The 18,055-nt window shown below is 29.2% G+C and overlaps 1 protein-coding gene across 8 annotated transcripts in view; it reads left to right on the top strand.

Annotated features, from left to right (window-relative positions):
- LOC119616163 (synaptic vesicle glycoprotein 2B-like) overlaps positions 1 to 18,055 on the top strand; it is a 98,593-nt gene that overhangs the window by 12,784 nt on the left and 67,754 nt on the right. For 4 of the 8 annotated variants that reach the window (XM_037972439.1, XM_037972435.1, XM_037972442.1 and 1 more), the window contains exons 2-3: positions 11,728 to 11,956; positions 14,205 to 14,586. In XM_037972439.1, coding sequence (XP_037828367.1) covers positions 11,953 to 11,956; positions 14,205 to 14,586 — 386 coding nt within the window. In that variant the 5' untranslated portion in view covers positions 11,728 to 11,952. The remainder of the gene's footprint in view (positions 1 to 11,727; positions 11,957 to 14,204; positions 14,587 to 18,055) is intronic. The other 4 variants (XM_037972437.1, XM_037972438.1, XM_037972443.1 and 1 more) reach the window with 1 other exon arrangement.

Here is an 18,055-nt window from a genome sequence, read left to right as displayed (position 1 = left end):
ACCCACATAACACTTTTTTGGTTTCGGTTAGAATATTTTCTTAATGTTTCGCATTTATGATAAAAAAGAAATCTTAATTTTGGTTAGTTTTATTTTTTTTAATTTCGATCTTATGTTATAAACATCCTATTATATTTAGATAGTTTTTCACACAATTTCAAAATATACACAATATTTCTATCTATCTATCTATCTATCTATCTATCTATCTATCTATCTATCTATCTATCTATCTATCTATCTATCTATCTATCTATCTATCTATCTATCTATCTATCTATCTATCTATCTATCTATCTATCTATCTATCTATCTATCTATCTATCTATCTATCTATCTATCTATCTATCCATCTATCCATCTATCCATCTATCTATATATAGACATTTAAGTATTGCAAAAGTGAATCAGACAAAGTTTAGAATAATTAAAAAATGTTTATTGGGTAAATAAATACAGACACAAACAAACATGAAGACAGATAGATACATATTACCCAAATATATGTATGTATATAATCATATACATAGGTCGGCACGGCCCAACCCATTTATTATGACATTCTTGCTCTTGCCGTGATGGCCGACAACTTGTGACTTTTGATGGCATTCGTACAGGGTTTTTTTAGTTTTATTGTGCCATGCTAGGACAAAGGACGTTGTTTTTCCTGTCTGACACAATTGTTGTAGCCGTGAATTATGCTTAACGTTTTTAAGGAAGTAATAAAAACGAACATTTTGTGAAAATGAACATTTGTGTTGCGGTCAACAATCAAGTTCACACAATACGAAGAATTCGATAGGGGTTCGAACTTAGTTAATTTACAAAATAAAGTTTAATAGAAAATAAAAGTGAAATTAATTTCAAACTTGTGCGGAGAAAAAGTGTTCATTAACCCACAAGTGTGAGTAAAAGTAAATATGTTCATACATATACATACATACATTATGTATGAGTGTGGGTATATAATTCAAATTGTGTGAAATTAACTTAAAAATAAATAACTACACGTACGTCCAGTGATATATTGTCGGACCCTTTCATAATACCAAAATTGTGTAGCACGGATACAATGTTTAAATTATAATTATTACATAAAATCAATTTGATTCGTATTTATACATAAAATCCAGTTATCAAAGTCGCGATCGAAATAATTATATATTATTTTTAATCGTTCAAACTTTCTTGATGGTGGAACTCTTTGTGGATCTAAATCGCTATGCAAGAAAAGCGTTATGCAACACTGAAAATGTAATAGCTGTAAACAAAAATATGTTTAGTGTACACAGTGTTACCATATGTCAAGTTTTTCCTTTTTTGCAAGTTTTTTGAGATTCAAAAAAGTTTTTAAGTTTTATTCCAATAAAAAAAAGGTTTTGAAAATTTATCCATTTTTTTTTTTATATATTTATTCAATAAAAAAACTCTTTTCACCATTAATAAAATAATATTTTATCCCATTAATATGGAAGATATTTCTAAAAACTGTAAACATTTATTTCAGTCTTTCATCGTAATATACAAATATAGTACATACTACATACATACATAAATATGTACATGCATACATATGCACGCATTTCCACAATGACCAAAAACGTCGATACCACCACATCCATGGTATATCTAAAAACGCCAAAGGGATGGGGCAGATTTGTCATTAGTTAAATAAATCAAAAATTTCTAAATATGTAAACATACGTGCTGAAGATGAGCGATCCAGTGATTTCTAAAAAACGTCATTCTTATCAAACGTGATTTGTAAATCACTGTTCTTTAAAACATTTACCGTGATCACGCTTTTTCATATGAATTAAAAAAGTGTAATTTTTTGGCGATTTTTTTGTTTAAGACAAAATTTTTTACAATAATAATGTGTTTTATTGAGTAAAGATATGTATATATGACAATTAAATACATGCATACTATTAAGAAATCAAAATCAAATTGCCGTCATCAGAAGAGGTTATTTTTTTATATGGAAAAAATAAAAAATTAAATTAATCTTAGAATGTACAATTGCTAGTTAGCAGTCAGTGAAAATGCTCTAATACCGACATCGGGAGAGCGTAAAATTTTCTTGCCTCACTAACACCACTTTAGTGTTTGTTTTGCATTCTTTGCACTGAAAGAAAAGTTTGTAACATGTTTTAGTGTTGTATAGTGTACTCTATATAAAATGACAAAAAAACGTTAAATTTTTGATTTTATATGAAAATATGTTTAAAAAAAATGAAGCATGAACTATTATTATTGTGCATTGCCATCGGCAACGCATTTATTTGCGATTTAAGATATAAGGTGAACCTTAATATTTACTCCGTGAAGTTAAAACTAAATAAATAATGGACGATTTTATGAAATTTAAAAAATAATAGATTGTTAAGTGTATAAAAATATCCTCCAAGATGTTTTGCATCCATATGGATGGTCTTTATGTCAATTAAGTGAAAATATTATCAGGGCTAAATAATTAAACTTTTTTAAAATTTCCATTATTTATCACATTCACTCAGAAAAAATAAAATTCGCCAAACAGGAACTTATATTCATGTTTAACATCAGATATTTCTCTGTGTGTATCTCAATCAAAAAACTTCAAAATTAAGAGAATGGCGTACGTACGTGTAAATAAGGGAAAATCAAAGAGCTCTTAAGGTTGCTCTTCGCGTGTGTCTGCTCTAATACATAAATATTCCATGTTCTTATACATACTTTAACTAGACCCCGTAAAGCGAATTTTCCGTTTGGCGAATTTTATTTTTTCTGAGGGAATGTGATAAATAATGGAAATTTTAAAAAAGTTTAATTATCGGCATAAACTCCCAAACAAATGTAATACCGCTACTATGTTATTTCCAGAAATATATAATTGCAAATAAATGCGTTGCCGATGGCATTTTTTCATTTTTTTCTAACATATATTCATACAAAATCAAAAATTTAACGTTTCTTTGTCATTTTATATAGAGTACACTGTAAAGTAGTACACTATACAACACTAAAAAATGTTACAAACTTTTCTTTCAGTGCAAAGAATGCAAAAAAGTGGTGTTAGTGAGGCAAGAAAATTTTACGCTCTGCCGATGTCGGCCGTAAAGTATTTACATATGTACATTCATATATTCTTAGCCCAGGATTAAGGGCTAGGAAGATTAAATTTTATAAAATATTCTTTATTGATAAACAATTTATGTTATTGATAATGAGCAATATTGGTCCACGTCTTAACGTGGTCTCCTGGAAAACAATTTTAAGCACCCAGAAAATATAATATAAAATATGAAAAATTGGGCCATATTTGGCACTTATAAAGTCCCCAAAACATGGAGCTTTTACATTTGTTTCAACCAAAAATATTTTACAAATATTGCATGAATATTTAAAAAAATGGTTTCACTTGTTCTTAAAAGACAGAATATTTTAGTTATCGTTAAATTTATAAAAAAGTAGCCAGTTTTGTTAAAAAATGTTGTTATTATAGTTAAAAAATAAGTTTTACATAAATTCCCGCGATTCCCGGGAAATTAATTTTTTCATTCCCGTTTCCCGGGAAATTAAAAAGTCCGGAAATTCCCAAACTCTAGTAGTAAGATAGCACATTCTACAATAGTCATATATTGTTGTTATTTTAAAGGTAAATGAAAAAGTTTAAACATTAAACTTTAAAAAAAATCGTTAAAAAATTATAAAATCGCTAGTTTTCCACACATGTTAAAAATACTTTAACTTGAAATTTCCCGTTTTCCCGGGAATGATTAAAAAAATTTCCCGGGAAATCCCGACACACTTTTCCCGAGAATTCCCGGACGGAATTTCCCGAACCCCAAACTCTACTTACTACGCTAGCACGCTACAATAAATTTTTATATGTATGTATAAATAAAAAGTGCAACATAAGAATCTTCTTTTTAGTAAAACAATTTTAGTGGCAAGACGAGTCTGCTGGGAATAAGTACTTAATTACTTACTAAAATTGCAGAATTTGCTTTAATTGTTTTGACAGTCCCAGAAGTACATAAAATAAAATTTTGTTTTATATTGGAGCAACAATATGTTTACTAAACACTTTTTCTTTATACCCAGTGAAAACTTACATTGAAAAGTAATGAGTTAACAAGTAAGAATTTATAGTCGGGCGTGGCCGACCATATGATACCCTACATCAGTGATTTTGTTACAAATTTTGATTATTTTTTAATAATAAAGTATTTCATTTCATTTGTACCTTAATTCAGAAATATTTTAACAATTTGTTGACAAAAAAGGTATTTTCTAAAAGTGGGGTTATAGGCGGGGTGGGGGTTAATATAGTCCTTTCCTTATAAATTTTGGTAGAGAGTTTTACGCCTACATCAGTTATTTATGCAGAATATCATCTGATATTAGGGTTTATAAGTGAATTTTGACCATCAAGTCATTTTCTGAAGAGAACTTAGTATGACGGATATCATATAATCAGCAATAACATTAAAATCTATATAAAACTAATTTTTGCCGATTTTTGGAGTGATACAAGAACATTTAAGATAATTATGAGCTCAAAAGCCTATTCGGGGAATACGGTTGTATGGAAGTTATACGAAATAATTGACCGATTTGAATAGGCTTCGTCCTTGGGTCAAAAGAAAAGTATGTGCCAAATTATCTTGAAAATTCCGACCTGTAGAGTGCGCACAAGGTTTACATGGATACACAAACGGACGGACAGACAGATGGACATAATTAAATGGACTCAAAAAGGGTGGTGAAGGACCAATATTTTTGAGTGTTACAAACATAAGCACAAACGCATAATACCCTCTCCACTATAGTGGTGTAGGGTATACAATTTTAATAAAAACACATTTCACTACTTACTTATTAAAGGAATGTACATAGCACGCTCGCTTACAAAGATGGACTTCAGTAAGTCATTACAAAAAGGTAGTTATGAACAATATCTAGAAGTGAAACTCTTTAATTTTTTTAGAACAAAAATATTACGCTCTTCTCATAGACGAGTTCTGTGTAAATCCAACACATTTGTAAAAATGTTATTCTATCTCAAAACTTCAAAACTTTTTCGCGAAAATTTTTTAATTATAGCACTTTAAAGTATTTTTTTATCACTTAACACACACATTACGTTTTAGTATATTTTGCACAAAATTTTTGTTGGATGAAATTAAAATTGAAAAAGAGAATGTTGTAAATTTTCGTATGATAAATGAAACAAAAGATTTTAATATGTATATAATTTATTTTTTCAATGTTACAGATTAAAAGGCAAACAGACGTGTTTATAAAATGTTTATAGATAAAATATGTGCAAAATATTTTAAGAAACCTTGCAAAGTATAAATTTAAATGTAACATTTTTTTTATACCCTCCACCACCATCAGTGGTGATAGAGGGTATATATAACATTGTCATTCCGTGTGTAACACCAAGAAATATTCATCTGAGACCCAACAAAGTATATATATTCTGGGTCCTTATGAAATTCTGAATCGATTTAGCTATGTCCGTCCGTCCGTCTATCTGTCTGTCTGTGTAAAACACGCTCATGTTAAAACGAAGCAATATAATTTAACCAAATTCACCCAAAATATTCATTATTATCCGGTACAGTTTGGTATTGAAAATGAACAATATCGGTTCACATCGGGAAAAGTTATGAATCAAAATTTAAAACAATCTCGAAAAAAATAAGCATTTTTTTCACATTCTAATGTAATTTTCTCCAAAACTATGCAAGATAATTCCATGAAAATCACCATACATTCGTTTCTACACAAGATCTTGATCCGTGCAGAAAATTGCCAGAATCGGTCCACAATTTCATATACCTCCCATACAAAAGTACATATTCCCGGAAAATGGGTTTTTCGTTAATAACTTCCATCACAATGTCGATATCTTCACAAAATTTTACAACTTAAAATCTTATGTCAATAGAATTCTTTCAGAGAAAAATTTTCTGGATCGGTCCATAATTGTACATAGCTCCCATACAAGGTCCCCTCCCGAAAATCACTTAAACGCGCATAACTCATTACTAAATTAAGATATCCATATAAAATTTGGTATAAGTATTGCCCATATACATAGAAATATTACCGTGAAAATTTTTTCCGTCCGGTTCAAAATTGGTCATAGCTCCCATACAAGGTCCCCTCCCGAAAATCACTTAAACGCGCATAACTCAAGATCCTTTTACGAAAATCTCTTAAACGCACATTACTCATTACCAAATAAAGCTATTGATACAAAATTTGCCACAAATATTAGTTTTGTCTACAAAAATTCTATTTCAAGATTTCTCACGATCGGCACATAACATGGGTGCGGTCGGTCCCATACAAGGTTCCCTTCCGAAAATCACTTAAACACACATTACTTATTACTAAATTACGATATAGATATAAAATTTTACTGAAATATAGCTTTTATGTACAGAAATTTAGCTTAAAGAATTTTTTACGATCGGACTATAATTGGTCATATCTAGGTCCTGCCCCTGAAAGCACTTTAGATTATATATATGTATTTTGAAAATCCTTTAATTTTCACACACATGCATACATGCAAATTACTAAATATCGCTAAGCGCTATAAAAATATAAAGAAAATTGCGTTTGTAATGTTCAATAAATCTTGGAATTGTAATAGATTTAAGCTGTTTAAATCTTGGGATTTTTCAATTTAAGACATGAGATAACTTATTTCTACAAATATTTGACCAATTAGAAAAGTCTTAATATAAAAGTAGCTGGTGGAGGGTATTTAAGATTCGGCTCAGCCGAATTTAGCACTCTAACTTGTTATATTTTAAAATACGATTTTTTGCCACTTTGTTGGCTTGAGAATACTACTAATGCATTCTTAGAGTTAGGTACCGATTGACAGTAGACTTAGGTACTTTTTGACGCCGTTTCATTTCTTATTTATTCTTTGGTTATAAATAGGGTTTCCAAATTTCCAACGTTTTTTGATTCCTGGGAATCAGGGAAAAAATATTCACATTCCCGGGAACCCGGGAATTCCCTATAAAATAAAAAAATAATTAAAAAAGCGTTTATGCGATGTTTTATTGAATTTTTGTAACTTAGAAAATTGTATATATAAAATCAGGGTTGGCAATAGTTTTGAAGCAGTGAAAAGATAAGGGTAACGGCATTTGGATTATTTCGGTAACGTTATTTTAGCGGTAATGGTAGTGAGATAAAAGGGTATTTTAAATATAGGAAAAATTAATTCGGTAGCGATATTTTAGAAATAACGGTAGTAGAGCTGACGAAACGTAGCCAAGCATTATTTAAATAAAGCAAATAAAATACTTTATTATTTTCTTTTTAAATACATACATATGCGTATGTCTGCATTGAAGTGTCCCGCGGGCATCTTTTTGAAGGAATACCTGTCCATTTTTGTTGTATAAAATGTGTTACAATAAACATGGTTGCATTTTTACTAGATTTTAATTCCCGGGATTCCCGACTAAAATTCCCCGGAATCGGGAAGATAAAAATCACTACATTTCCCGTGAATTTTTTTCCCGGCGCTTCCCGGGAACGAAACCCTAGTTATGAAGTTGTTTAGTTTTGCCTGGTCCACACTGGAAAACTTTTGATGAGAAACTTTTTTTAATTCTCTTTTGAACATTTTCTTAATGTCTACACATATGTAGAAACTTTCGTTTCAGAAACTACGTATTAATTACAAACAAAACAAGTTTCCGACTTTTGATTTTGCGTGAGAGAGAAAGAAATATCATTCATTTCTCTCGCGATACGGAGTTTAAATGGAAATAAATCACATGTAATATTCATAACTGGTGTAGGATATCATATGGTAGGCCACGCCCGACTAAACTTTCTAAGTATATTAATATATGTTTTAATATTTTAGATATATGGGCAATTTCTTGACAAGTGACCCAACATTTACAATGTCTTCCGATTTGGATAGTAGGCCAGACACAAATTTTCAGCTCTATCGGTCAAGAACTGCCGTACTTAGAGGGGGTCAAAGTTGGACATTTTGGTCATACAGAATTTTATTCAAATGAGTGTAGCTTTTCTTCTATTGGTACTAGAAAAAATTATCTAAAGGAGTTTAGATAGCTATTTCTTCACTGTTTCCAAATTTTGTTTTTTTTTTATTTTTGTTTTCCAAGAAATTGATTTTGTTCATTAGTGTCTGAAACTAAATGATGTTCAATTTTAGTCCAATCGGATAACGGAATCGATAAAATAATAGGTAAATAATAGGATTTTTTTATTTTTTCAAAGATTGTACCAATAAAATTATATATAAATGTAATTTTTCCAAATTTTAAAGAGTTTGATATTATACCTTAGGACTCTCTAGACAATATAACAAATTTAATTATTCATTTCACACACAAAAAATATTATTAAATTATGTTTCTTTTCAAAGTACAACCAAATTCGAATACTTATGTGAGACACTGTAAGAGAATGTAATAAATGAACAATGAGGGATAAATTCAGATCCGTAAGTTTCTATTTAAGGAATAAAATGTCAATAAAATATTCGAAATTTATTATTTGTTTTAATTTAAAAAATGTATCAAAAAAATTACTAAAAATTGGGCCAAAAAAATGAAATCTGGTTAAAAGTGGGATAATTTCAATGTATATTGCCTTATTTCTGAGTTGATTGTTAGATTCTCAAAACAGGTGCAAGCACCTAAACATCAATTCTCATTTTCAAATATTTTTCCAGCACTACTGAAATTAAAACCACCTTATCTCAAAATTTTTACGTATAAGAAAAAAATTTTAATTAACCCCCGGCTATAGCCCTTTCCTAAAATATAAGTTTCATTCCATGAGCAAACAAAAATTTTAATTTGTTAACTTTTGTTATTTTATTAAAATAATTTATCGGTTGCTATTTTTCCAAAGTCAATTTTTGAATAGTTATTTTATTAACTTAACAAAATTTTTAAACAACAACTTTTTCATTGAATACAAATAAAATTGTTTCCAATTTTAGAGCTCTAGTTTTTTCTGTGTACGATCGAATTGGAATTCCGTTAAAAATAATATACATATGAATGTTTAATTTTCAGGTGAATTAAAAAAATATAAAAATAGTTAGAATTGGATTTAAAAATTGCATGAAAATAATAATAAATAATACTTGAATTACATTTGAAAAGTTTTTTAGTTGTTAAGCTTACCTCTAGCCTATTTTTATATTCACTATTTGTCATACGAAATATTGATCATAGACCCATAAAAGTATACATATTCTGTGTCATTATTAAATTCTAAGACGATTAAACCATGTCCATGTCTAAACAATTAAGTGTTATACAAACCGAAATCTATCTTCTAAATTTTACGACAATTGGACAATTACGACAATTGGACAATTACGACAATTGGTCTATAACCCTACTACCATGTACATATGGGAAATTCTCTTTTTAATTTAGATTTTGGGGTTCAAAAAATGATGAAGTTTTTTAATAGCACATCAACGTTGTCTATTATCTTATTTTTTTGATTGAGAGTAAATTAAAAATTACTCTCTATCATAAAGTTACTGGATATTTTTTACTGGAAAGTACGCGAACAGACCTATTGTCAGCTACCGATTAATGTTAAGTGTGCTTCGTCGAATTACCTTGTAACTCAAGAAACGCCACGAAAATTTTGATGAAATATCTATCTGCTTTTTTCATTTCTAAATTTAAATGAATTATTAATCCAAAAAACCGTTAAAATGAAAACCAGTCCAATTAGTTTAAATTTTGTAAAGAAATTATATATCTACATGAATGAACTTTTTCATACTTATCTAATGAAAACCCGTACTTTTTTCAAACGGCTTATCGATTTTCGTATAAGCATCATTGTCAGCTACCGGTTGATGTGTAATGTCCCTAATTTAAACTAGCGGCTTAGGTGTGCTTCATCGATTTTTGTTGTGAAAGAAACCCCGCTTATTCAGTCCACGAAAGGCCTTGATTAAATTTTTTTGATGCAAACCAATTCTTTCTATATAAAGATTGATTACTGATAAAATTCAGAATTTAAAATTTGTTTATAATACAAAAATTCGCTAAAGTAAAAAATAACAAATTTATGATTTATGATTTCAACATGTAAAATTTAAAAGTTTTTCGATCACGCGATATTTTAGGTATATTGAAGTTACGTTGTTAGTGTGCTTCGCGAAAAAGCCCTTTTCTCGAAACTTTCACGTTTATTTTTCCAATATTTAAGCTTCTCCCAATGTGATATTTTCTTGAATACATTTTGGAGATATACATCAAACGGCGCGTAATTACATTGTCTACTTCTTCTCATTAAATTTTACATAACCGAAGAGCCGCAAATATTATATCCAAAAAACTGCAAATTTTGTAAAATTGTATAAATTTGCTTTCAAAACTTTGCAACCACGTAATTCTTTGCTTATAATTCGCACAACAATTTAATATACGTAGACTATAGTCATTCGTCAAGTGTATACTGCCTTCATTAGCAAAATTGACTTTCTCATTTGTAAGCCGCCCTCACAATATCCAAAAGTTGTAAAAAAACTACTTGGTTTCAATCAGTTTTTTGAGAAATTTTGACTTAAAGTGTTTATTATCTCCAACATGGATCTACTCTCGACCACAACATTTTATGGACGTATTCTTTCAAGTCTTGTGAATAAATATTCGTCATCACTTAATTTTCAAAATATTAAACGAAAGGAATATTTAATGCATAAAGTTGATTTCTTAAAATCTAAAACAAAAAAAGAATTTCCCATATGTTTAAGGTTAAAAAATTGGACAAAAATATTTTGTTTTTAAAAATTAATATTTTGTTAATTCAAAAGAGCTCTGTCCATATTTGACTTAAGAGCATTCCTTTTACGGATAGTGGCTATATAAGAATATAATACATTAAAAAATACTTTTGATATCTAAATGCCTTTTTGTTTGAAAAGGCTATTGTAAATTTGAAAAGACAAATTTTCAAATTTACTTATTGTTATCAAAAGCATTGTATAAATTTAATTTCTGTATTTTTTGCATCGAGAAAAGTTGTCGGAAAACGGGGCGAACACAAGAAATTTAAATATTTCATTGCGTACATTTTGAAAATAGATTAAATAACCCTGTTAAAAACTAGAAAACTATCATTTTCTTTTCTCGGTTCGAGAAAAATACAGAAACGAGGCACAAGAGCGTAAACATTTTCTCTCGCTGCCAATTATTACAAGTTCTATTTTGTACTAGTAATAATTATCCTATAGAAAATTCAACAGCTGTCTTTTGTTTACCTTTTAGCCAGCCAACAATTTTGTGTTTGTTTTAAAATAAAAATGTTTGCGAAGTAAATTATTTCTATATTACGTAAAATGCAGATTTAACTATTTTGGAAGCCTTAATTCTAGTTTAAAACCAAAATTTTTAAAAATATCGACGGTTGAAAAATTACATTTTTGTTTTCATGCAAGTTTTTACAAGTAAAGCGTTTATTTATTTTTTACTAATTTTGAGAGTAATTTTATAAATTTTGATTTTACTCTCTCGTTACAAGTATTTACTGGGAAAGTAAATGAACAGACCTACAATTATTTCCCTCTTTTTGCATTTTTATATCACTGTGCAACACAAAGAAAAACATACAAACATTTGGATGCACTAATTATCTTGGTTTCAATACAAACACATTTCAATTCCTCTTTTTATTTGTTTGAACAAGTGTGAACAAGTAGTCATTTCAGTTCCTTAGTATAAACAAATAACAAAAATTAAAAAAAAATACAAATTCGTATACATTTGTATATAAAAATATATGATAATTTAATTAAAACCAAAAGACATTTTACATGCAAATAAACTTCGTTTTGTCCCGACGGAGCCAATCAGCAATTCAATCAAACTGGAGGGGGATAAATGTGAACCTATCTACAAGTACAAATACAGGATGAGTAAGTTGATCAATCGTAATATTGTTTTTATTATTTTATTTCCATGAATATTTATATCCTTGCACGCATACTTACATATTAATGGTGAAAGGTTAACACCACGTAACACGCTTACTTCTAAAAATCTTGAAATAATCTTGTTTAAGTGTTTAAAATAATTTACAACTGTAATTGAAATATTTGTAATAATTTGTATGCATATGTAATTACTCATGTTATGTGTTTCACCATAGTGTCAACACCCGAACTTTTTTTAGCTTTTATTTTTAATATAATGAGGTTTCCTAATAATTATGTATGTACAGTGGCGAGCAAAAGTGTATTCATGTTGGTCAATGTTCTAATAAAATGGCCATAAAATTGTTTTTGCCTAAAATATTTTTACGAAAAGTAGTACTAGAAACGTCATGTAATAATTTAGCATATTGTCTGCATTATTGCCCCTTTCCGTCAGAATTTCGATTCGGTGTCCCATTTCCACACAAATTTTTAAAATGACCCAGCTTCCATTTATGGCAGAAAATATTTTTTTCATCAAAAATATATCGAAATTAACGAAAAATTCAACCTAAATGCTTTATTATGAAAAATAACACACATTTTAGATATACTCATGACTGATTTAGGTCGGCCACGCCCGACTATACTTTTTTATTTGTTTCTTCTGCAGCGTTGTATTTTTTAGTACAATTTGGCAAAAAACATTTCTGCATTTCCATTTTTACTAGATTTTGAGTAGTAGTAAAAACCAACTAGATTTGCTCGAAATCTCAGGTTTCGCTGTAGTGTAAATGGGTTATAAGTGCGTATTTTTTAACTATCTATCCGATTATAATCGTTTTAGTCAATAATTTAAGCCCATGTCTTGTAGTTTAACAATACTTTTGTTATAATGTTATAGTTTGAAAATAAGGATGTTTTTAAATGACGTCCTTTAGTCAAGGATATCTTAAAAAAGGTTCCTTCCATTTTCTTTATTTCTTCACATAAAATTGCTTATAGTGTTCTCAACAAAATATACAAATTTCAGATTGGGATAATGAAATTTAGTCAATAATTTAAGCCTATGTCTTGTAGTTTAACAATACTTTTGTTATAATGTTATAGTTTGAAAATAAAGATGTTTTTAAATGACGTCCTTTAGTCAAGGATATCTTAAAAAAGGTTCCTTCCATTTTCTTTATTTCTTCACATAAAATTGCTTATAGTGTTCTCAACAAAATATACAAATTTCAGATTGGGATAATGAGGGGATTCCAAGTAAATAAACTTTTAGTAAAATAATCCACATCATTTTCAATATTTACAGTTTTATTTCTTGATGAACACAAAAATAAATTTTAAATTTTTAAACAATTGGGGACAAAACCAATTTAAATCGGATAAATAGTTTAGAAAATATACGATGACAAATTTAATGCTTGTTGAAAAAAAAAAATCTAAAAAATGTGAACTTTGAACCTTGGTAAAATCTAAACTGTAATGAATTTGGAATTTTTTCCATGTTCGACGTGAAAAAAGTTTTATTGTACATAGATGCTTTTAGGAATCGATATTAATTTCTTGTATAAAATATCATTTATAGCATTAAATATTAGTTCTCAGCAAAATATATTCAAATTTTGTTAATGAGTAATGTAGTTATTTCATATATTACTTGGTAATGTGTGGTCGTTATCAATAACATTAATTAATATTTTTAAATAGGATTAGTAGCCAATTAGTAGCGCGTATGTTTAAAAAAGAATTACTTAATGATTCTAACCCTGGTCAATATTAGAAGTTTTTTGAATAAAATAGCACGATAAAGTAACTTGTAAAAGGAGCATTGAGTTAGAGAACAGACTAATAATCACAGAAAATAACTGTAAAGCCTGTTTGAAATCCAGGAAAGTCGGGTAAGCACATTTTTAACCACTTATTTTTTGGTCATCGTCGAACAAAAATAAGTAGTTATTCACCCAAAAAGTAAGTACGTACACTTTGCTCCTATATTACTTGCCTATTTACCGGGTAAGTAGAGATTTTGCTGGGTTATTAAGCTTTAGTGGGTTTATAACAAATTCCCTTACCATAATAATATTTGTTTACTAACGATTTTCAAACCTTACAAAACTTGATGTTCATAGTTGTCTTAGCACGTTTTCAAATACATATGAATGCCTACAATATACATCCTTACATAAATATACATATATGTATTTAGTTGTTTCCTATAATCTATTTGTTTTTATTTAAATCTTTTAAGGTCTCGATTTCCTGGAAAACTTATCAAGTGATTATGAAAATGCTCTAGTTTTAACTGGATTTGGAAAGTTTCATTTGCTTTTGCTGACAATATGTGGCCTAATTTACTTAAATACTGCTATTGGTGTAACCATATTATCATTTGTTCTTCCATCAGCGACATGCGACTTTCAAATGACATCTCAAGATAAAGGATGGCTGTCTGCTTCACCCATGCTTGGAATGCTTCTAGGTTCATATTTTTGGGGATGTTTGGCCGACACCAAAGGGAGAAAAATTGTACTTATTGCAACTTTAATAGCAGATGGAATTTGCGGTTTACTGTCATCAATAGCACCGTATTATCTAATGTTTCTGTGCATACGATTTTTCAATGGATTCAAGTAAGTTTCAAATATTTTTTCGTGTCCCTTTTAATATTAATATATACATTAGAGTGTCCCGAGAACAGCGTTTTTAAGAATTTCTTGTAGGAATACCTCTCAATCGTTGCGTATTAATGTACTGAACAAAGAATAAACAACCCAGTTGGGCTTGTCTTTAAGACATCCTCAACGATGGGTACACGACAATGTAAAGTCCTGGAAAACAAATGTAGGACAGCCGGAACAAATCGTCAAAGACATTTTCGAACAAGTGTCGCGAAAATCGTGGACGACTAGATGAGAGACAATGTCGCTCAGTTTGTCCTTCACCCAAAAATATAGATTAATTCCACCATTTTATCATCAACGACTATATAAGCCACAATATCATCCACTTTGTCGTGAACGATTATATGGGCGACAAGATCATCCACTTTGTCGTCAACGATTATATGGGCTTTGTCGTTAACGACTAAATTAGCGACAATATCGTCCACTTTGCCGTCAACGATTATATGGGCGAAAATGTCCTCAGCTTTGTAATTAACGACTATATTGATGATAGTATCATTCACTTTGGCGTCAACGATTACATGAGTGACAATGTCCTAAGCTTTGTCGTTCACTTTATTTTTTAAAAGAAAATGTTTTAAGTTGAATAAAAATATTTTAAAATATCACATTTAATTCAAAAACAATATTTATTTCATTTGAATACATTTTTAAAAACATATTAATTGTTATAAAAAGTGTTATTGAGAATTATTTAAATTTTCTTTATTGTATTGTCTAGCTTTTTCCTTATTGTAAGTATTCTTGATTCTACGAAAGATACCTCTTAAATCTTTTATAAATTCCTCATAGGTATATCCCTCTTTTTTTGCGGATTCTGTTTAAAAAATATGAATTTTAAAAAGTTATAGATATGTTTTTTTATTGCCAAGTAATATGTCTTAAAAATACTCACCATATAAAGCTTTGAGTACATTTCCGTATTTATTATTAAATTAAATATATTTTGATAACACTTTTAATTTCACTTTTAAACACTTTAAAACACTCTTACTTATGCAACTGTTCGCACTCAAATGAGTTTTTACTTTTTTATTTTGCCCTTTTTTCAAATGGCAGTTATTTTACATTTTTTTTTTTGCAATCACACTGCATAGAAACATTGACTCTCATCAAATAGAATTAAATAGGGGACAACTTGCAAGACAATGTCGCTCATCTTGCCGTCAGTATAGTCCAATATAAGACAACATCCAAGACATTGTCGCTCATATCATCATCGTGTGTATTTGTTAGAAGAAAATATTTAAGATTAGTCGCTCATACTGTCGTCAATAGAGTTATTTAAAAGACATCGTTGAAGACATATTATCTTAAACCAGTGATGCCAGGAGATTTTTTTCAGAAATCCCTACGCTTATGAGAAAAAATCCCTTTTTTCCCTACACCCACTTTTTATTTTCCCTACATTTTTCCCTACACTACTTTTTTCCATTTTTTCCAAGTTTATCTTAAAAAAATACACAAATAACATAAAAAACTAAAATATTAGCTGTTTTATAATATACATATATATATGTTTTTTTTTGTTTAATTTTTAGGAATGAAGTTTCTAGAATTTAAATTTTTACTTTCAATTTTACATCATACAAATCTTCCAACCCTGACTCTTCAGTTAAGATTAAAAAAAACAAGACAATTGAGAGATTTATGGCAGCATCACGATTCGATGTTAAAAATTTATTTTATGTGCCCCCAACAAAAAATTTAATAAAATTTAATATAATTATTTTAAATAAGGTTTACTTTTGCGTTTACTTTTTGCGGTTTACTTTTATAAATTTTCAGAACATGAAATTATTTTTTTCAATCCTGAGTTACTGCATTAAGCCCCCGACTACTCTATCTATAAGGAGTCAGAATATATCGCCCTACAGGATTGGCATAATCCAAAAAAGTAGTTTCAAGAAAAAAGGGTAAGAATATTTAATGACATTTAACTATTTTCTTTGATAACTTTTAAACAAATCAAGGGATTTTAAAAATCCAAATTCAGATAGTTGAGTTTAATATGTTTCTCATATAAATTGAAATTCAATTTTTAGTTATCTAATATTCACGAAAACGTGGGTTTTAGTTTTTACGTTCACAAAAAATCGTTTTCACATCGAAAATAATAGACATATTAGAAATTTGATAAATCTATATGAAAGATTTTAGTATGTCGCATGTTTTTTAGACCTCAGTTCAAGAAACCCGAATTTTGGATTATGCCAGGCTTGTAGCGATAGGTACTAGGGTGATCGATTATTCGAATTTTCCAAAAACCGGTTTTCGAATAGTTCGAATAGTTGACATTTAAAAAAAACCGGTTGATATTTTTCAAATTCAGAAAAAACCGGTTAACCGGTTTTTCATTATATATAAAAAAATATATTTTAATTTGAAAAAAATAATGTTTATGTTTAAATTTGATTAATAAAACATGGCCCGAACAGTTTAAAAGATTAGAACTTTAGATCTAGTCGTCTGATTTACATTATTTCTTTAAAATAAACAAGTAAGAAAGCATAGTCGGGCGTGGCCGACCATATGATACCCTACACCAGTTATGAATATTAAATGTGATTTATTTTTCATAATAAAGCATTTATCTTCAATATTCCCTTGTTCCGATACATTTAAGCAATTTATGGATGAAAAACTAATTTTCTGAAAGAGGCTTTATATGGGGACTAGGGGCAAATATGGACCAAGCTCGATAAAATTTTGTGAATATATTTATATAATATTTTATTGTGCTGAATTTCATCGCGATATTTGTGTTTATAAGTTAATTTTGGACATTCAAGTAATTTTCTGAAGGGGACTTTGTATGGGAGCTAGGGTCAAATGGGGCCCGATCTTTATGGAATTTGGCAGGGTCATCAAGACTTCTATAAAACTTAGTTGTGCCATATTTTATAGATATATCTGTATATTTTACATAATTATGAGCTCAGAAGCCCTTTTCGGGGGGTTCTGTTCTATGGGGGCTAGGTGAAATAATGGACCGATTTTAACCATTTTCAATAGGCTTCCTTGGGTCAAATAAAACGTGCGTGCCAAATTTCATCCACTTATCGTGAAAATTGCGACCTGTACCTTGCGCACAAGGTTTACATGGACAGCCAGACGGACGGACATAGCTTAATCGACTCTAAGCCGATTGGTATACTTTAAGGTGGGTCTAGGACGAATATTTTTGTATGTTACAAACATCAGCACAAATCCAATATACCCTCCCCACTAAAGTGGTGTAGGTTATAAAAAAAAATTAGGAAAAAAGTGGGACACTTCTGTTAAACATAAAGTACTATGTAATCCTAGCTTATTCTAAAAGCCCTGTTTAGAAAATTTGCATAGGCATTCCAACACTTCCATAAAATTTCAGCCGTAAATTAATTATTATAATTGGAATATAATCTTAAGATTG

This window comes from Lucilia sericata, unplaced genomic scaffold (genome assembly GCF_015586225.1).
Source record: "Lucilia sericata isolate MDLA Ls3-8-SP2 unplaced genomic scaffold, ASM1558622v1 Contig000060F_arrow, whole genome shotgun sequence".
In the NCBI taxonomy this organism is placed as follows: Eukaryota; Metazoa; Arthropoda; class Insecta; order Diptera; family Calliphoridae; genus Lucilia; species Lucilia sericata.
Note: the sequence above shows the minus strand (reverse complement) of the source record. Positions and strands in the feature narration are given on the sequence as shown.